General features: G+C 41.3%; 1 protein-coding gene across 7 annotated transcripts in view; it reads left to right on the forward strand.

Annotated features, from left to right (window-relative positions):
• Window positions 1–22,247, forward strand: part of LOC134359321 (ATP-binding cassette sub-family C member 9-like) — a 199,682-nt gene that overhangs the window by 146,990 nt on the left and 30,445 nt on the right. For all 7 annotated transcript variants that reach the window (XM_063072379.1, XM_063072377.1, XM_063072373.1 and 4 more), the window contains 8 exons: window positions 3,977–4,046; window positions 7,104–7,261; window positions 10,756–10,848; window positions 11,155–11,257; window positions 11,875–11,988; window positions 12,587–12,707; window positions 17,363–17,493; window positions 21,906–21,984. In XM_063072379.1, coding sequence (XP_062928449.1) covers window positions 3,977–4,046; window positions 7,104–7,261; window positions 10,756–10,848; window positions 11,155–11,257; window positions 11,875–11,988; window positions 12,587–12,707; window positions 17,363–17,493; window positions 21,906–21,984 — 869 coding nt within the window. The remainder of the gene's footprint in view (window positions 1–3,976; window positions 4,047–7,103; window positions 7,262–10,755; window positions 10,849–11,154; window positions 11,258–11,874; window positions 11,989–12,586; window positions 12,708–17,362; window positions 17,494–21,905; window positions 21,985–22,247) is intronic.

The raw sequence follows: 22,247 nt of genomic DNA on the forward strand, positions 1-22,247 counted from the left end.
TCTTAAAGCTTAATGAATCATGAGGTGAGGGGAAAGCAGGAATGGGGCACTGAAGTGGACAGGAGAGTTCACCCCAGAAGCATGCCCTTTGGCCCACAATGTTGTGCCAGCGTAATTGAACTGGTTAGACAGATCTCTTGTTCTCGCTGTTTCTATGTTTACATCTTCGCCAAAGTGAGTATTTCCTCTAATAATCTAGAGCATTTGTAGTGAGTTAACAAAATTGAACCTCTTGCTCGGTTCAATTGCTGATTTTGCAGAACACGCTGGACTAATTATTAAAATCAGCCACCATCAGCAGATCTAGGACAGAGTTTAGAATTACATCCAAGAAACTGTCAGTTTTATAAACCACCAAGTCTCTTATAACAATTTAAAAATAGAAATTACGTCAACATCTCTTCAGTGAAAGCAATTTTCCATCCACTTTGCATTTAAGCATATTCTATGAACTTATCTACAATCTCAGAATCTCCATTAATTCACTTTTTTGTTTAAAATAATATTATTTTTCACTTAGTTAAGTTCAGTGGGTATTGCTGCCATTGTCTACCATTAACTCCCCTTGAGTAAGTGGTGGTGAACTGGTACAGCTCATGTAGTGAATGTGATAGAGTAACCCTGGAACTTTGATCTAGCAATGATAGAGGAGATGTGAGTGATTATCTAGTCAAAATGATCTGTGACGTGGTCCATGTTACTGTTTAGGTTGCCACTGCAGGTGGTAAAGCTCACAGTTTTTGGATGGGGCATTGAAAAGTTGTGGTAGATATTGCAATGCATCTTGTACATATTGAAAGGATATTTTGCTGGTGATAGGCAGAATGGACAACAAAGGTGGTGAGACAAGTGGACTGCTTTTCTCCTTGAGTATTGCATTCATCTAGGCAAATGGAAGATGTTGAATTGCACTCCTGGTCTTGTAGGTGTTGTGGAGGCTTTGAGGGTCCGGCAGCAATTCATGCGTTCCAGAATACCTGGCACTGGTTCTCTCTTGTAACCAGATAATTAAAGTGATCAACCCTGTCTATGAAGCTGGTGAATTACACCATGGTTGTACTATTGAATGTCAAGAAGAAAATTAATTATTTATTTTTATTTAGAGATATGATACGGTAGTGGGCCCTGCAGCCCAACGAGCCCACACAACCCAATTACACCCATCTGACCAATTAATTAACTAACCTGTACATCTTTGAAACGTGGGAGGAAGCTGGCGCACCCGGAGGAAACACATGTGACCATGGGGCGAGCGTACAGACTTCTTACACGGAGCAGCAGGAATGGAACCCGGAACCCACTGGCACTGTAAAGCCGTTATGCTAACTGACATTTCCTAATACTTGTGTGCCACACATGCCATTTGGCTTTTTCGGTTAGTGCCAGAATGTTGTCTGTGACTTGCTCCCCAACATGTTCTGCGTCATTGCCCAAGAGGTTATAATCAAAACTGAGAACCATCCCACTGTCAATGGGTATCCCCAGCTGTGAGTTTTGATTGAAAGAGGTTGAAAGACAATCCCCAGGGACTACTGCAGGGAAGACCAAAGCAATAGAATTAGTACCCAGCCATCACAGACTTCTTCTGCTGCAACCATCAAAGCACATTATTATTGCAACTTCAATCTAACAGAGTTTTTGAGTTTTGCAACTGATCAAAAATTTGATATTTTGGGCAGTGACACGCACTTGAAATTCAGCTTTTCTCTGCATGTTAGAACCTAGGCTACAAAGTCCCAGGTCACTGTGTCTAAAGATAATTGATGCCTTAGAGTTACTGAGCTCAGAGTTGACCTGGGATTTTGCATGGGTTAAAAAGTGTCTATTATGGGGACAGTCAATATTTCACTTAGCTTGAGGGTACCTAGCAGTGGTCCAAAGCTATTTACAAATTGGACACAGTGGTATTATGATATTATCAAATTGAGCACAGCTACTTTTGACAACTTTTATTGAAGAGGATAATGCATCCTAATTCCACATCATTGAATATACTTCTAGCTCCACAGACCATGAACTCAGACTGGAAAAGAATGCAATGGTCAGAAAGGGTGACTTAAAGTTTAATTGCTTTACATAGATCCTTCAGAATGAGCACAACAGTTGCCTCACTGTACTAGTGGCCTGGGTTTGCTCTTGACCTCCGGTACTGTCTGTATTATATGCACATATTCTCCTAGAGGTTGTGTGAGTTTCCTCTGGGTGCTTTAGGTCCTCTCAAAGTTGCGCTGGTCGGTTAATTGGCTAACGCTTAGTGAGGAAAAATGGCAAAAGGAATCAGAAAAGTGAAGCTAATTTAAGATTCAAGTTTATTTATCATGTGTACATCGAAACATACAGTGAGATGAGTCAATTGTCTCAATGACCGACACACCCAAGAGTGTTCTGGGGGCAGCCTGTAAGTGTCACTGCAGATTCTGGCACCAACAGAGCAGCCCAAATGGGGATGTGTGAGGGGCAGTAAGCTGGAGCGATACAGGAAGAGGAGAATGGAACTGATAGATTGCTCTTCTAGGAGTGATGAACCAATTGATCTCTTTCTGTGTTGTATTAAGTACTGAAGATAGCAAGCCAGCACATTATTCTACCTCTCTCATTGACGTCAATGGCAGTAATATTTGGGAAACTTATAAAACTTTTGCACCAGGAAAAATTACCTTTGTGCACTTGAACTGCCACATAGTGCCAGCAGAGTACAAAGCCTTCCTGCATATTCTTTGTGTTTAAAATGATTCAAGGTGGAACAGAACCCCTGAAATAAAATAGAATATAAATGTTTGAACTGAAACAACTCAATTGGCTGTACACTGTGATTTAACGTTTTTAACATCTTTGCTACTTTAAGAAATACCAAAGCCTCTATCAGAATCCATCAAATCAACTTCTGAAGGAGTTTCAATATTAATAGAACATAGAACGTAGAATAGTACAACACAGTACAGGCCCTTCGGCCCACAATGTTGTGCCGACCCTCAAACCCTGCCTCCCATATAAGCCCCCACCTTAAATTCCTCCATATACCTGTCTAGTAGTCTCTTAAACTTCACTAGTGTATCTGCCTCCACCACTGACTCAGGCAGTGCATTCCACGCACCAACCACTCTCTGAGTAAAAAAACCTTCCTCTAATATCCCCCTTGAACTTCCCACCCCTTACCTTAAAGCCATGTCCTCTTGTATTGAGCAGTGGTGCCCTGGGGAAGAGGCGCTGGCTATCCACTCTATCTATTCCTCTTATTATCTTGTACACCTTTATCATGTCTCCTCTCACCCTCCTTCTCTCCAAAGAGTAAAGCCCTAGCTTTCTTAATCTCTGATCATAATGCATACTTTCTAAACCAGGCAGCATCCTGGTAAATCTCCTCTGTACCCTTTCCAATGCTTCCACATCCTTCCTATAGTGAGGTGACCTGAACTGGACACAGTACTCCAAGTGTGGCCTAACCAGAGTTTTATACAGCTGCATCATTACATCGCGACTCTAAAGCTCTATCCCTCGACTTATGAAAGCTGACACCCCATAAGCTTTCTTAACTACCCTATCCACCTGTGAGGCAACTTTCAGGGATCTGTGGACATGTATCCCGAGATCCCTCTGCTCCTCCACACTACCAAGTATCCCGCCATTTACTTTGTACTCTGCCTTGGAGTTTGTCCTTCCAAAGTGTATCAGCTCACACTTCTCTGGGTTGAGCTCCATCTGCCACTTCTCAGCCCACTTCTGCATCCTATCAATGTCTCTCTGCAATCTTTGACAGTCCTCTACACTATCCACAACACCACCAACCTTTGTGTCGTCTGCAAACTTGCCAACCCACCCTTCTACCCCCACATCCAGTTCATTAATAAAAATCACAAAAAGCCATAATTATTTATATCATGACATGATTGTTTTAACCTAGTGTGAAAGTTCTATGTTATATATTTGGGGTTGGTTGTCAGCTTTAACTTATTTACTTTGTTTTCTGATCCTTTAGGTTCTTTGACCTGACACCATTGGGCCAAATCCTCAACCGCTTTTCTGCTGACACAAACATAATAGATCAGGTATGAATGTTTGCTATTTCAGCAGGCTGCATTGACTCGCACTCATTTGAGTAGAGGTTTAAGGTAACTTAAGTGATTGAGAACATTAAAGAATTTAATGGTGTAGACAAATGGAAAATATTTTCACTGTCAGTGGAGTCAGAACAAGCAGCTTAACCAAAGTAGATAAACAAATGAGTTGTGATATTGATCTGAACGGGCAAATGACTGAAGGACTGAATATTTTACCATTCCTATGTATCGGTATCCACTTGGTAAAGTAGGACATCAAATCTGAACTAGGACCAGTTCATTGGAATCCTCTATGAAATTAGGAAATTTGTAGTTGGCTTAAATCTTCAGCTGATATGCTGAGCTAGGCTACACTGAGTGTGTTTTGTTCCTTGTCAGATGATTGTTCATTAGTCAAGTCCAAACTGCTGAAGTGTGTTATCGTATTTGGGTCTGAATTCCAGACTAAAGTTTATTTATCACTTGCACATAGAAACGTCCAGTGAAATGTGTCATTTGTGTTAAAAACCAAGCGTGTGCTGGGGGCAGTCCACAAGGGTCGTTTCACATTCTGGCGTCAGCATAGCATACCTGCAGTGGTTGGCAGAACAACGCAGGACACAAAGAGCAACAAGAGAACATCAGCAAAACAATCCCCATTCCTCCCTCCCACCCACACACACACACACAGCCCTCTAACTCCAAGACAGTCCATATTCTTTGGCCTCCAGCCTCTGGCTTCAGACTTGGACATGGATTCTGACATGGACACATAGAAACCGAGCCTTCGACTACCCCAGGGGACCCACAGAGATTTGCAGAGCTGGGGCTCCGGCCAATGTGCCTCAACTTCTGAATGTTCAATGTAGGCTTGAAACAGGAATATGTGCACAGTTAAAGACCTGACTAAATTCTGAGACTTAACCTTGCGCTTAAAATGAAGGAAGAATGTTCAAACATTATTAACACGTTTGCTCAACTTAAAATTAAATCATATTTGAAGGCAGGATAACTGTACAACTGTGATTTGGAAATAAAACAGATGGAACTGCATTTCCAAATTTAGACTCAGCAAGAGAATTTGGTATAAAAACATTTGCACAATAAATCCAGCAGATGAAAACAATCTCACTTACTGATTTGCTCCATGGCACTTTGAAAGCTGTACACCTAATTCACCAGAACCCATCCTCCAGCTGCTCAGCCTTCCCTCCAATTTCGCAACTGTGTTTGTGCCATTTGATTTGCAAGTTGTGCTGAGAAACAATTACGAGGAAGAATGTCAGGATTTGAAGCTATTTTTAATTGAAATCTACCAACGGATCTGTTACTGGCTTCGAATTCTTGTGCAGGTGCACTAGGAACTCAAGCATGTACAAGAAAATGATGTTAAATATTTAATATACAAAGGCAACCGAGTCAAACACAAATAGGGCGATTGTACACTCAGTTGTACGTGTGCCAGCATTTTGGTTGCTGCTTCTAAATTTCTGTTTATTTTTGTAACTTGAATCATTGACTTTAGGTGGAAGTACTCCAAAAGTAGGAACACATGGGCAGTTACTGTTAATTCCTACAACTCAGCATCGAGCCAGTAACAGGGCCTTGCATTCCATTCTCTTCCACCCACTTGCACAATAGGAGCCTATTAACCCGCCAACCAATATGGGCTTTCTGAGATGCAGCAGGAAACCGGGTCACCAGAGAGAAACCTACTGGGACACGGCGTGACTGCATGAGCTCTGCACGGATTGAACCCCGAACTCGGGGACTGAGAAGAAGCGGCTCTATTCGCTGCCCCGCGGTGCCTCCCAAAAGGCAGTGGGCATTGTTTAATGTTCCTCCTCATTCTCAGTTAGTACACTTTGTACCCTATACCAGGATCTTTCATTCTGCTGCCTGGTTTCAGGAGATAGTGAGTAGTGCAGACAGACAATGCAGGCGAGGCTGGTTTTTACAATAGAATGGAGAGTATTCATAATCCTCTGCAATTTCTTGCAGTCTTGGGAAGAGCTGCTTCAGTACCAAGCAGTGATGCATCCAGATAGGATGTCTTATGGTCAGCTGGGAGAGAATGTTGAATATAGAACATCATTGCACAGTACAGGCTCTTCTGTCAAACTTTTAACCTATTCTAATGTCAATCTAATCCTTCCCTCCTACGTAGCCCTCAATTTTTCTGTCATTCTTGTGCCTATTTAAGAGTTTCTTAAGTGCCTCGAGTGTATCTGCCTTCATCACCACCCTTGGCAGGGTGTTCCACATGCTCACCACTCTCGGTGTAAATAAATAAATAAATAAATTCTGATATCCCCTTATACTTCCCTCCATCACCTTAAAATTATGGTATTAGCCATTTTTCTTGGGGGGAAATGGTCTCTGGCTATCCATTTGATCAATACCTCCTATCATCGTGTGCATCTCAGTCAAGTCACCTCCGTTCTCCTTCACTACAAAGAGCGAAACCTTAGCCCACTCAACCTGTCCTTATGCTCTCTAATCCAGGCAGAATCCTGGCAAATCTCCTCTGCACCCTCTCTGAAGCTTCTACATCCTTTCTATAGTGTGACTAGAACTGAACAGAAACAGGATATCCATTTGGTACCTCATAATTCATCAGTCCCATGGCCATCCCTCTAATACAGTGAGTCGCGCAGTCCTGTATTGTGCATTGTGGGAGCGCAAATGGCTGGTGGGAAGTGATACAGCCTGAAACAGGATGTGAATTGGCATCCAGTAAGGATGTATGGTATGCTGACATGTATATCTGAGCAAAAGCAGTGCTCCTGACCACATGACGTTGCAGCATCTCGATTCCAACAAAAACAAGACTGTTCTGTCATTGTTGATTCCCTCTCAGTAGAGTGAGCCAAATGTTACTGCGGAAGAGGTCATTTTGTATTCTTCCACTAGCAGCTTGCAGTTCCTTAGGAAGAATGTTAACCTTGCCAGAGGGAGGAATTTGACATGTACAACTGTTGATGCATAATTGGCATCTTGTGATTTTATGGCCAGAAGTGTTAACATGGTAGAGATGAATTATAACTGTTGCCTCTTTCTGTACAGCATATTCCACCGACACTGGAGTCCTTGACCAGATCGATCTTCCTCTGTCTGTCAGCAATAGGTGTTCTTTCGTATGTCACACCAATCTTCCTTGTGGCTTTATTTCCTTTTGGCGTTGCTTTCTACTTTATACAGAAGTACTTCCGGGTTGCTTCAAAGTGAGTAAGAATCAATGTGCCCTAGTTTGCATGGAGGGAAGAGAACTGCAAGTGATGGATGCTAATCTTCCTTCAAAAATGTTGGGCATCTTGCATAGATTTCACTTTTGTCCACCTTACCATTTTCCGTTTTGTGGATAGGATGTAACAATTCACGGTTGACTGAAGTTAAACAAAGCGTAATTTTGTAACTTTGAACACTGAAGAAAATGGGACAATGGAATAAAAAATTGAATCACCTGGCTTATTTTTACAAACTATCTACTATCTATTTTTATTCTCTTAAGTTTTCTATACTACAATTTATAAAAATGAGATCTAAAATATTCACAATGTGAGGCTCCACTCTGAACCACTGTATTTCATCTCACCAATAAAATGATCCTATTCCTGGCTCAAAAAATTTGATGAACATTGATCTTTACTCAAGACATGAGACTGGCGATTTGATTAGGAGAAAATAAAATACTTTTGTGCCTCGTTTCATGCAATAATTTAATATGAAAGATACTTTATGCATGTTTAAAGTGTTGTCTGTGATAGGAGTGTCACCCATTGGAATCAGAACTTGGTGATTCAAAAAGCATCAAGCATACACCACAGGAGCAGGACCTTCCGCCTATGAAATCTGTGCTGAGCATGACCCTGAAATAATCTAGATCTCTTCCGCCTGCACATAAACTATTTCCCTGCATTTCATGCTTATTCTGGTGTCTGTGTAACAACTCTTACTACTTCATTGTGGTATCTGCCTCTACCACCCCCACTGGCTCCCTCCATTCTCTGTATAAATAAACTTGCCCTGTACTTTGCCCTTAAACTTTCCGCCTCAACACTAACGCATGTCCTCTAGTATTAGGCATTTTTTTGTCCCCCGGGACGATGATTCTTTTTACCTTATCCATGCCTCCCATCTTTTTTATAAACTTCTGTAAGGTCTCCCATCAGATTCCAATGCTCCCAGAGGAAACAACCCAAGTTTGTCTAACCTCTCCCCTAGCCGCACTTTTAACCCTGGTGTAATATTTTGCTGACGTGATGATGTCACCTTGGGTTTCGCATCACTGTTTCTGACTCACTGACAGGAATTGGACCAGACGGTCATAACCTATGATATTTGCAATGGTCGGGAAACTAGGAGTAGACCGAAGGGAACCAAAGGTGATTCACAGGGCCTCATTGCAGAAATGATTTTATCACACTAATTCCTCCACATTGGTTTCTCGGTGCTCCTCTCTTACGCACAGGCAGCACTGATAACTATTTTTAGATCTGTGAGTGTCAGTATGAAATGTAGCAATCTGTGGCTTTGATGTCCATCCACCTGATTGAAGAAAGATAACCAATGAAGTTATTCCATTGTCTGGGAGAACCCTCCCCGATCATGCACCACCATAATACCTAAGCGTCCCACGATTAGAGAGACCATTTTGCTGAACACCTACGCTCTGTCCGCCAGAGAAAGCAGGATCTCCCAGTGGCGACACATTTTAATTCCACATCCCATTCCCATTCTGACATGTCTATCCACGGCCTCCTCTACTGTAAAGATGAAGCCACACTCAGGTTGGAGGAACAACACCTTATATTTCGTCTGGGTAGCCTCCAACCTGATGGCATGAACACTGACTTCTCTAACTTCCGTTAATGCCCCACCTCCCCCTCGTACCCCATCCGTTATTTATTTTTATACACACATTCTTTCTCTCACTCTCCTTTTTCTCCCTCTGTCCCTCTGACTATACCCCTTGCCCATCCTCTGGGTTCCTCCCCCACCTTTCCTTCTCCCTGGTCCTCCTGTCCCATGATCCTCTCATATACTCTTTGCCAATCACCTGTCCAGCTCTTGGCTCCATCCCTCCCCCTCCTGTCTTCTCCTATCATTTTGGATCTCCCCCTGCCCCTCCCCCTCCCACTTTCAAATCTCTTACTAACTCTTCCTTCAGTTAGTCCTGACGAAGGGTCTCGGCCTGAAACATCGACTGTACCTCTTCCTAGAGATGCTGCCTGGCCTGCTGCGTTCACCAGCAACTTTGATGTGTGTTGCTTGAATTTCCAGCATCTGCAGAATTCCTCTTGTTTGCATCCCACGATTTAATGCTTTCCCCTTTGTTTTCTCAAATGCATGGCGGTTGCTTCAGAGAAGACAGCATGCACATACAATAGCTGCTGTGAGCTTTAGAAGCTAAGCCCCGTCTGTGAATACACACACTGGGTTCTGAATACCTCAGACATGAGTTCAACATGACTTATTATTATAACTCTATTATAATATAAGACCATAAGACATTGGAGCAGAATTATACTATATGGCCCCTCAATTCTGCTCTACCGTTCCATTGTCACTGATTTCATATCCCTCTCAATCTCATTCTACTGCCTTCTTCCCGAAACTTTTGACCCTTTTACTAATCAAAGACCTGTAAACCTCTGCTTCAAATATACCCAATAATTTGGCCTTTTCAGCCATCTGTGGCAATGATTTCCACAGGTTCACCCCCTTGTGGCTAAGGAATTTCCTCCTCATCTCTGTTTAAAGGGACATCCTTCTATTCTGATACTATGCCTTCTGGTCCTAGACTCCCCCACCACTATAGGAAACATCCTTTCCACATCCATTCTCTCTGTGCCTTTCAATATTTCAATAGGTTTCAGTGAGATCCCCTCTCATTCTTCTAAACTCTGATGAGTACAGGACCAGAGTCATCAAATGCTCCTCACACATTAATCCTTACATTATGGGATCATTCTCATGTAGCTCCTCTGGACCCTCTCCAATGCCAGCACATCGTTTCTCAGATAATGAACCCAACGCTGCTTACAAGTGTGTTCTGATCAATGCCTTATAAAACCTCAGCATTATGTCCTTGCTTTTATATTCAAGCACTCTTGAAATGAATGCTAGCATTGAATTTGCCTTCCTTGCTAGTGACTCAACTTGCAAGTCAACTAGGGAATCCTGCACAAGTACTCCCCATTCCCTTTGCAACTTTGATTTCTGAATTTCCTCCCCATTTAGAAAACATCCTGTGCCTTTATTCCTTCTACCAAAGTGCATGATCATACACTTCCCAACTCTATATTCCATAAGCCAATTCTTTGCCAATTCTCCTAATTTGTCGGAGTTCTTCTGCAGACTCACTGCTTCCTCAACACAACCTGCTCCTCCACCTATCTTCATCTCATCCACAAATGTGCCCGCAAAGCCATCAATCATCCAAATCTTTGGCATATAATGTGAAAAGGAGTCCCAACACCAACTCCTAAAAATGCACTCCTACAGAATTTATGTGAGGGGAGAGAAGCTGAAGAAACACAGGGTGTGAAAGATGCAACGATTTTTTTCAGTTTTTGTTAAGAGTTTGCATTATGGAAAATAACAATTATGGATGTGCTTCTAAGAATGCATCCTCTTCATAGTGTGGGAATCTACTGTCTAGTCGACTACATCTTAAACCGTGCTAACTCTTTATTTCAATTGCTAACTTGTAAAGGGATCTCCAGGAGCTGGATGACAGTACACAGTTACCTCTATTGTGCCATTTCTCCGAAACTGCAGAAGGTCTCACAACGATCCGAGCATTCCGGTAAGACGGTGGTTGCAAAGTCCCGTTTGATCTCCAGCCTGTCGGAACAAGGGTGCGGAATAGGTTCTCTGGGGTGGGTTAAGAAGGTTGTAGACTTTACTCATCACTTATCTTGCAGAGGAGCATTCTGATCAGGACAGGGTCCTGGTGGAAACACTGAAGATCATATGCGGTCTCACACACAAAACAGTTCAATGGCATGTGCAAACCCTAACTTGAAGTGCAATAAAATATATGAAATAGGGTTCTGTTACGGAGCTTTGAAATAATGGATTAATCTGAAGGGAGGAACCTGTTCTATTGCAGACATGAATCGAGATTCAAACAGCGTATGCTGGAGCTCACTGACGCCAACAATATTGCCTACTTGTTCCTGTCAGCTGCTAACAGATGGCTGGAAGTGAGAACGGTATGAGGGAAAAGATTTATACTCAATCTGTGTTTATAGTCGCAAGCAATCAGACCATTGCTGCCACAAGTTGTAATAAAGGAGAATAAATATGTTTCAATACAACAGCATCTTAATAGCACAGGCTCCTTTTTAAGCCTGAGTAATAGCACTCTGCCAATCTAAACTTTCCCTTGGTTATGAACAATTAAATCTTTTTCTCTTCATATCGCTAAGGTAAACTGCTACTTTGCTTGAATAATATATTTTGTCCTTCCGTAGATTCAAAACCTCCCGTTTTGGAATGTGTCTTTCCTATATATGGTTCAGTTCAAAAATAAGTTTACCAGACGGGTATGTGGTACATGTGTACATCGTACATCTGTGAAGGGAGAGACATCAAAAATACTTGTCCCTGCTCGCAGTGGCACATTGGTAGAATCTTTAGATGAAAAACTGGCAGCTTTGCTGCTCGAATGTGGTTACAATGAACAGCCACAACCTGTGTTTCTCGTCATATTTTATTAGTCAAAAGATTCCAAAAAGAATTATTGGCACCTTAATCTTTTTTATAGTTTACTACAGGTGGCTTATAATGTTAATGTAAACTGACTGATTCTTCCTATTGAAATAAACAGGATTACCTTGGTGCCTACATTGTACTTACTGCGGCCTTGGCCTCCATAATGTATGCCTCTTACTACGAACTTTCACCCGGTCTTGTAGGATTCGGTCTTACCTACGCATTAACGGTAAGCTGAGCTTTTTGTCAAAAACAGTAGTTCGGCAAACCCTTGACAGTCACACAAAGCATGCTTTGACTTTGCCACATTTCAGAATCACACTGAACATTTCTAAAGTGTTTGAATTAGGTTGTACACTACCAGTGCTGCATGATTTTCTTGAGTTTATTCTCTCAGTTAAGTCTTGTCCAGGTCTTAACTTGGTTTCTATTAAGTACATGCCAATAGACTAAAAGTAAATGTAAAAACTTTAAAGCTTTATTAAACCCCAGTAAAGCATATGCCATGAAAGACTATACAAAACTGCAACATACATTTATTTTTTGTAGTGGGTCCTATATGCTGTGAGAATTCCCTTATGTTTTGACTTGATCTTGCATGGGTTGTTGAAGCAGCATCCTTTGGTTTTTTGAAATAGTGCTTTGGAGAGTAATCTGATAGCACTGATTCAAAGAAGATTTGGGGAGTCCCCTTTGCCAAGGTCAAAACTTATCCACAAAACAGATACTTCTTTGCTTGTCTTTACAATATATCGACAAGTTAATTAGGTCTGAAGCTCTTGAAGCATCTTGGAAAGAACTATTTAAATGCATTTTTTTAAATACAGGTTTGTAATTACCTCAACTGGGTGGTAAGGAATCTTGCTGACCTGGAGGTGCAGATGGGAGCTGTGAAGAAGGTCAACAGTTTCCTGAACATTGAGAGTGAAAATTACGAAGGAACCATGGGTAGGATTCAAAAATGTAACATGTTCCCCTGAATTCACACCTAGAAAGAGTGATATTTTGGTATCCTTGTTAAAGGATAACTGTATTAATGTGTGCCTTTCAAGTGTAACAAAGTCTTTGTTCTATATTTCATGCATGGCCATCAAGTATGACCAGCTCTGGTATGCCATTCTAATTTATATATACACACACACTCAGTGGCCACTTTATTCAGTACCTCCTGTATGTTTGTGGTCTTCTGCTGCTGTAGCCCATCCACTTCAAGGTCCGATGTGTTAAGCATTTTGAGATGCTCTTCTGTACACCACTGTTGTAACATCTGGTTACTTGAGTTACTTCAGCTTACATAGAACATAGAACAGTACAGGGATAAACCCTTCAGCCCACAATGTTGCACTGAACCAGCTAAAAAGCAAATCAAAAACACCCAAACACTAATCCCTCCTGCCTACACAACATCCATATCCCTCCATCTTTTTCACATTCATGTACCTATATAAAAGTCTCTTAAAAGCCTCTATCATATTTGCCTCTACCGCCATACCAAGCCGTGCATTCCAGACATCCTCTACTTTCTGAGTAAAATCTTACCCCTCACATCCCTTTTGAACCTACCCCATCTCACTTTCAATTTATGTGCTCTGTATTAGCCTGTATTAGACATTTCAGCCCTGGTGAACAGATACGCCTTGTCCACTCTATCTGTGCCTTTCATAATCGTGTAAACCTCCATCAGATCTCCCCTCAGCCTCCACTGCCCCAGAAGAGAAAACAACCCAAGTTTATCCAGCCTCTCATGATAGCACATGCCCTCTAAACCAGGCAGCATCCTGGTGAACCTCTTCTGTACCCTCTCCAAAGCTTCAACATCCTCCTTATAGGGGGGTGACCAGAACTGTATGCAATACTCCAGATGTGGTCTAACCAGAGTTTTTAAAGTTGCAACACAACCTCTAGACTTTTGAACTCAATGCCTTGACTAATAAAATCAAGGATTCCATAAGCCTTTTTAACCACCTCATCAACCTGTGCAGTTGCTTTCAGGAAGTTATGAACTTGGATCCCAAGATCTCTGTGCTCACCAACACTGTTAGGATCTTGCCCTTAGCAGTGTACTGTCTCCTTGTATTTACCCTATTAAGGTGCAACAACTCACATTTATCTGGGTTCAACTCCATTTGCCATTTCTCTGCTCATATCTTCCACTGATCTATATCACACTTCATTCTCTGTCAGTCTTCTACACTATCCACAACTCCACCAATCTTAGTATCATCTGCAAACTTACTAAACCACCCATCTACATTTTTATCTAGGTCATCTATATATACATGATGACACAATCTGGCCATTCTCCTCTAATCTCTCTCATTAAAGGGTGTTTTTGCCCACAGAAATGCCACTCACCGTTTTTTTTTTTGATTTTCGCACCATTCTTCGTAAATTCTAGAAACTGTTGTGTGTGGAAGTCCCCAGAGATGAACAGTTTCTAAGAAATTGAAACCGGTTTTTCTGGCACCAACCATTCCATGGTCAAAGTCACTTAGATAACATTTCTTCCCTATTCTAATGTTTGGTCTGAGCAACAACTAAACCTTTTGACCACATCTGCATGCTTTTATGCACTGTGTTGCTGCCACATGGCTGGTGCATTGTAAACAGGTGTACTGATGTACCTAATAACGTGTCCACTGGGTATATATAATCCCTAGACTATATAACAAGATAACCTTGTACACAAGCCAACAAAATTGAGGAGCAGCAACTGATTAGGAAGGGAAAAGGGGGGAAGCTATGATGATCTTTACGATGTGTGAACTTTAATTTATGAATAAAGACCTCCTACTGCAATTATTTTTGGCCTTGGTGAGGCTGCGCCTGGAATATCGTGGTCTCCTAGCTAAAAACAAGAGAATGCACAGTATTTTCTCCAGGGAGAGTGCGGCAAAGATTTAGACTATAAGACATAGGAGTAGAAATAGGCCATTTGGCCCATCGAGTCTGCTTCACCATTCAATCATGGCTGATCCTTTTTTTTTCTCCCCCTCCTCAGCCCCACTCCCCAGCCTTTCCCCATAACCTTTCATGCCATGACCAATCAAGAACCTATCAAGCTCTGCCTTAAATACACCCTATCACTTGGCCTCCACAGCTGCCTGTGGTAATAAATTCCACAAATTCTCCACCCTCTGGCTAAATAAATTTCTCCACATCTCTGTTATAAATGGATGCCCCTTTCTCCTGAGGCTGTGCCCTCTTGTCCTGGACTACCCAAGCTTGGGAAACATCCTTTCCATATCTACTTTGCCTAGGCCTTTCAGCATTCAGAAGGTTTCAATGAGATCCACCCTCATCCTTCGAAATTCTAGTGAATGTAGACCCAGAGTTATCAAACGTTCCTCCTACGATAACCCTTTCATTCCCAGAATCATCTTTGTGAACTTCCTCTGAACCCTCCCCAATGGCAGCACATCTTACCTTAGATGAGGAGCCTAGAATTGTTCACAATACTCGAGCTGAGGTCTTACCAGTGTTTTATAAAGTCTCAGCATCACATCCTTGCTCTTGCATTCTAGACCCCTTGAAATGAATCCTAACATTACATTTACCTTCCTCACCACTGATTCAACCTGCAAGTTAACCTTTAGGGTGTTCTGCACAAGGACTCCCAAGTCCCTTTGCATCTCAGATTGTTGGATTTTCTCCCCAATTAGAAAATAATCTGCACATTTATTTCTTCTACCAAAGTGCATGACCATGTATTTTCCAATATTGTATTTCATTTGCAACTTTCTTGCCCATTCTGCTAATCTATCTAAGTCCTTCTGCAGCCTACCTGTTTCCTCAACATGACCTGCAACCTCCACCAATTTTGGTATCATCTGCAAACTTAGCAACAAAACCATCTATTCCATCATCTAAATTATTTATATACAGCATAAAAAGAAGTGGTCCCAACACCGGCCCCTGCGGAACAGCAGTAATCACTGGCAGCTAACCACAAAAGGATCCTTTTATTCCCACTCATTGCCTGCTACTAATCAGCCAATGCTCTAACCAAGCCAGTAACTTTCCTGTAATACCACAACTCTTAAATTGGTAAGCAGCTTCATGTGTGACACCTTGTCAAAAGCCTTCTATAAGTCCAAATATAGAACATCCACTGCATCCTTTATCTACCCTACTTGTAATCTCCTCGAAGAATTCCAATAGGTTCGTCCAGCAAGATTTTCCTTTAAGGAAGCCATGCTGACTTTGTCCTATCTTGTCCTGTGTCACCAAGTACTTCATAACTTCATCGTTAATAATTGACTCCAACATCTTCCCAACCACTGAGGTCAGGTTAACTGGTCTATAACTATCTTTCTGATACCTTCTTCCTTTCTTAAAGAGTGGAGGGCTTTTGCAATTTTATTGGAGGAACTCCAAGAATGGAAAGTTTGCTGTTTAGGGAAAGATTGTGTCAACTAGGCTTGTATTCTCTAGAGTTTAGAAAAATGAAATCTCACTGACATTTATAAAATTTCTGCAGGGTTCAAAAAATTCAATGCAGAGAGGATGTCTCCCATTGCTGTGGTTTCCACTCTCAGTATAAGAGATAGACCACTTAAGGATGAGATGAGGAGAAATTCAATGGTTTATCTTTGGAATTCTGATCTCCAAAAGGCTGTAGAGACTTAGGCAATGGGTTCATTCAAATTAACATGGATTGATTTTTGGAGAGTGAGGGAACCGAGGAATGTGAGTATGGAAAAGGAAAATTATATTTGGGAGGTATATTGGCTTTGGCTGTGATCTAGATGAGTCAGGTGGCTCGCTCCTGCATCTAATTCTCATGTTCCATGTTAATTCCAATTTATTTCTTTGAGTTATGATTTGCTTGAATGCTGAAACAGGTACAAAGAGCTATACCTGCTCCCTCACTTTCCAAATGGGATGTAAAACGCCAAATAACTTTTATTTTTGAAGTTTCTCTGGATGTACTCAACTTTGGAGCATTGGAACATGCACAAATTATGGTACAATCTATATGACCTATGATTCTCTACATGTACAGTTCTCCATTGTCTCAATCTATGGTAGAGCCTGGCCGCAGGTGGAGTTACCTTGTATGAAGGGAGATAGTTCGAATAATTTGCTCTAAATTTGAAGCGACTAATTGAATCAGAGTCCGTTAAATAAAATTGAACGGATTGAAGACACTGCATCAGAATTCCACTTCCAGGTTTATTTATTTACTTATTTTTTGGGATAGAGCATGGAATAGATGCTTCTGACCCATTGATCCATGATCAATTAACCTGCTAACCAGTACATCTTGGGGATTATGGGAGGAAACCGGAGCACCTGGAGAAAACCCATGCGTTCCACAGGGAGGACATACAGGCTCCTTACAGATGACATTGGAATTGAACTCTGAACTCCGGCATCTCAAGCTGTAATTGCATCGTGTTAGCCGCTATGGTTCTGTGGTGCAATAATCAGGTTCATTAACCTGACACATTAACTCTGTTCCTTTCTCTGCAGATGCTGCCTGAGCAGCATTTTCTGTTTTTACCTCAGATTTCCAGCATCTGCAGTTTTCATTTTTCTTTTGAATTAGAAGTGCCTGCTTGAGGTTCTGTACTCAGTCTGGATATCTGTGCTCTATTTAGACTCATCCCAGGTCCCGGAAGACTGGCCGCAGCAAGGAGAGATAAAAATTCAGGACCTCTGTGTTCGATATGACTCATCTCTCAAACCGGTGCTTAAACATGTCAAAGCCTACATCACACCTGGCCAGAAGGTGAGAACCAGCACAAATCTTGCTGACTTATAGTCCTTACAGATAAGAATATGGCAATAGCATCAGGCAAGTGAACATATCAGGGGAACTGCAGATACAGAAGAATACAACTCAACCGATATGAGAAATTTCAAATTCAAAGTAAAAATGTGGCTTGAATTTGATCGATTCTGGAAGTATGCATCAAACAGCAGGCTTATTTGAATGGATCTCAATAGTAGTAGAATTTTATTTGCTCTGTCCTTTTATTAATATGTATTATACTGTGTTAGACCCACAGTAAACACATCTGGTGTCTAGTTATTTTGTCTAGGCCATCGGATTGCTCTCTCTTTCACTATTTAATTTCATTGCCTTAAGGTGACTGAAAGAAATAACATGTAAACAATGCTATGGATGTTTGCAATTTTTTTACCAGAAGAAGCAGCATATAAATATGTGCAAGCATTTCATTGTCTCATGTTTTCCTCACTTTAGAATTTCTTCACTCTGCCCTTCCACTGTAGTTCAAGTTCATTGTCATCTGACTGTAAAAAATATATACAACCAAACAAAACAATGTTCCTCTGGACAACGGTGCACCCACAAAACATGTATCACGCATGGCACAGAAAACCAAATATTACCACAAATATGTTAATTGAACAGAATTCAAAATGCATGTAGTGCACAGTACAGGTAAACCATGCGGTAAAAAGTAAACCGCCTGCTGTCCTAGTGACAAGGCCACAGTAGTGGCAGGGTATTCATTTGTCTCACAGCCTGAGGAAAGAGCTGTTACCCAGTCTGGCATCCCTAGTCCTGATGCTTCTGTACCTCCTTCCTGACAGTAGTGGGTCAAAGAGATTGTGGGATGGGTGGTAGGGATCCTCAACTATGCCTCTGGTCCTTTGTCTGCAACGCTTCCAGTAAATGTCACAAATACGGGGAGGGAGACCCCAGTGATTCTCTCTAGAGTCTTGCGATCTAATGCTTTGCAGCTTCCATACCACACAATGACGCGTCCAGACAGGATGCCCTCGATTGTGTTCCTGTAGAAAGTTGCTAGAATGGGGGCAGGGGTCCTTGCACACCTCAGTCTCCTAAGAAAACGTAAATGTCAATGCGCCTTCTTGACTAGTGAAGAGGTGTTGGTGTCGAGGTTAGATTATCCATTATGTGCACACCAAGGAACTTTGTGCTGTTCACTTTCTCCATGGCAGAGCCATTGATGTGCAATAGAGAGTAGTTGACCTGCACCTTCCTGAAGTCCACCATTATCTCTTTTGTCTTGCCCGTGGTGAGACTGGGGTTGTTGTTCTCACACCATTTCACAAGGCTTTCTACCTCCTCTCTGTATGCCGACTCATCGTTGTTGCTGATGAGGCCAACCAATGTGAAGTTGGCCGGACTGTGCAGGCAAGGTGCTAAACGGAGGCTTAAGTTTGTTCTCACTTATCATCATACCTATTTGGTTAAAGCTCCAGAAGATGATGGGAAGCAAAGAGATTGCTCAGTAAAATAATCTGCAAGAAAGCTGCTGAATATGTTCAGCAAACAGTTTGCCAAAGTAAACAACCTAGAATGTAATTTGATCTATGTGTTTAGATGGAATGGAAAAAGTGAAATTGCGAATAAAGTCATGGAGATATAGAGCACTACAGCAGAGAAACAGGCCCTTTGTCCCATCTGGTCCATGCCAAACTGTTATTCTGCCTAGTCCCACTGATCTGCACATTGAACAGAGCTCTCTATACCCTCCTGTCCATGTACTTATCCAAATTGCTCTTAATTGTTGAAATCCAACCCGTATCTACCACTTCTACTGTATGAAGGCATCTAGATCTGAAGAATATTTGAATCGCATCATTGCCAAGGGAGAAGAGTCCACAGGATAAAATGATCCAGAGAACATACAGAGCTCTCCATATCCTCCTGTCCATGTACTTATCCAAATTGCTCTTAATTGTTGAAATCCAACCCGTATCTACCACCTCCACTGAATGAAGGCATTTAGATCTGAAGAATATTTGAATCGCATCATTGCCAAGGGAGAAGAGTTCACAGGATAAAATGATCCAGAGAACATACAAACACACGACCGTTCAAATTAGGACTTAGCCATTCAGTACTGTTTGCAAAAATCAATTTGAGGCTAGAATCAAAAGTCAAGTTTATTCTCATATACACTGGTGCAATGAGGAAACTTACTTGTAGCAGCATCACAGGCACGTAATATCAGATACACAACATCCTCAGAGAAAAAGCATAAATAATACACAACTTTTATGAGAGAACAAAATTAAAAGCAAATTCCATTGTAGTGTAAAGTGGTCATAGTATTGCTGTACTAAGGTATATACTGAGGTAATCTTTTTTTCCTATTTTTGTTCCGGAGTGTTTAAATATATTTTTTACTGGTTGTTTTGGTGATAAGCTGAGCAGTGTAGTGATACTGGTGATTTTATAGTATTGCTAACTTCCTCAGCCCACTGAGAGGGAAAAGTTTAAAAGAAAATTTAGAAAGAAAACAGCAGACACTAGAATTCTGAAACAAACACTGAAAATGCTGAAAACACACAGTGGGTCAGGTAGTGTCTGTGGAAAGAAACTGAGTTAATGTTTCAGGCTTGGTTGTTCCATCAGAACTAGGTAAGTTGGAAAAAAAGTTAATTTCAGTACCAGACGAGGTGGGAAAGGAATGGGTAGAAGAAAGTGAACATCTCTGGTAGGTTGAGACTATATGATTTAAAGTAGCAATTAAGCAGCAGTTAAGATTAAATTGAACATCTTTGTAGGAAATGTTACTTAGAGCAGGGCTGTGTCACATGTCCAGCAGGCCAGTCTATACAGATAGAAGAAACAAACAAGGTCAATGTGATAAAGACAGAGAGAAAAAACAATGAGCTATGTACATTTGGAAATTGAAAGCTGAAGCATTCAAAAATTAATATTTTAATTCTTTCTTCAAAGTCGGAGCTTTGTATGAGAGATACAAAATGTTTTTGTCTTGTGCTGTTCACCAAGAGTAGGTTGCCCCATTGTCCTTGACTCACCTTTATCGGGCAAAGTTTCCGGTAATTTAAGTGCAAAAAATTGAAAAATTATGGGGGACTATCTGATGAATTAATTTGTCACACAGATTTTGGGCATAAAGGATAATGTTTCACCTTTTAAGACAGAGAAGAGGAGGCAGGACTTCACTGGAAGCATTGGGAAGCTTTGGCATTTTCTACTTTGGAGAACAGTGAATGTGTTCTGTGCTGAGACGGGTACATTTTCAGTTTGTAGGAGAATAGGTAGGAAAGTGAGTCTCAGCCAGGTTTGTATCGGCTGTGTTTGTTTTTAATGGCAGTACTTCATCATCATATGGTCTAAATTGTGGAATGCTCTGCCCAGCAGTATTGTGAGAATATCTCCTCCAGAAGAGCAGCTCCTCAAGGCCCACTACCGCTTTTTCATCGAATACATATAGTGATCATTACTGGCCTTGTCAGATCCCATAAAAATGAATAAAAACAAAAGAAAAACGAGTTACCAGGGAAAGTGAGGGGAAGCCTTAGTTGTGGGTGGGAGCTATTTAGAGACGATCTGGTGTAGGATCAGGACTGGAGTTGTGTGCTTCATTGGGTGAGAGAGTGAGGTGTGGAGATAAGGGCAAAGAGGTGTATGCTAAGTGGTTATGGATAGGCTCTTAACTCAGAAGGGAAGACAGATACTTGAATGAAACACTATGGATATTTGTAATGAAATACAAAAGGGATGCAACCCCTAAGGAAGAAACTTGAAGGAATAAATACATGCAAGTCAATAGACACAGATGAAGGTGAGGTAAAGTTGGTCCCTTTAACTTAATGCTGAAGCAAGCCTCATCTCTTGCTGCAGGTACAGATATGTCAGAATCGGAGTTCCATTTGTGCAGCATGCAGTCTTTGCACAATCCAAAACAATTACTTGCTTCTTTATCTGAGGTTTGCTTTTAAAGCACCTGGTGTCGGGATTTCATTGTAGAAAGGCAAGTAAGGTCAAAGGAATAACACCTGGAAAATGAGATGGCGATATAGCTAGATTGGCAACCTTCATGGTTTTACTTGCATCAAGTTAAACTTGTGGATGTAGTTGGTGGCATCATGTGTCCAACCTATCCACCACTAGCTATTAAAGATATTTTATGAGCTGCTTTTGCCTATGTTCTTTATGTTCTCATCCCCTGCCTGCTTCAATTCATGTGCTAACCAGGTAACCGTATCTAAAGCTTATCCCAATGGTCACTCAGTTTTTTTACCCTCTTTGAAGCATCCGTCACCCTCCACTCCTTCTCTAATTTATGGGCTTGTTTTCTCTCCTTCCCATTTTGCCTTTTACTGCATTAAAGCCTATTTGATGTTGAAACAATATGCAGTACCAGACAATTTGTTACATTTGCTTTCCAGGTAGGGATCTGTGGACGCACCGGCAGTGGGAAATCATCCCTGTCTCTGGCTTTTTTCAGAATGGTGGATATATTTGAAGGTCAGATTTTGAATACATTGTGCACTTTGTCAGTGTTGTAAGACACTCAAATACATGGCAACCTTCTTATTTAATCACTGCCAAACATTATCTCAGTAACTAATTTATAGCATACTTTCTACAGACGGGAGTCACCTAGTTGTTATACGATGGTTAAACAATCTTTTTCCACTGTCTGCTCCTGGTTTGGGCTCTCAATGAAAGGGCATATGGATTTCATCAAACTGTAAACATAGTTTCTTTAAATGGTGAAATAACAAATG

This window comes from Mobula hypostoma, chromosome 20, assembly GCF_963921235.1.
Source record: "Mobula hypostoma chromosome 20, sMobHyp1.1, whole genome shotgun sequence".
NCBI lineage: Eukaryota > Metazoa > Chordata > Chondrichthyes > Myliobatiformes > Myliobatidae > Mobula > Mobula hypostoma.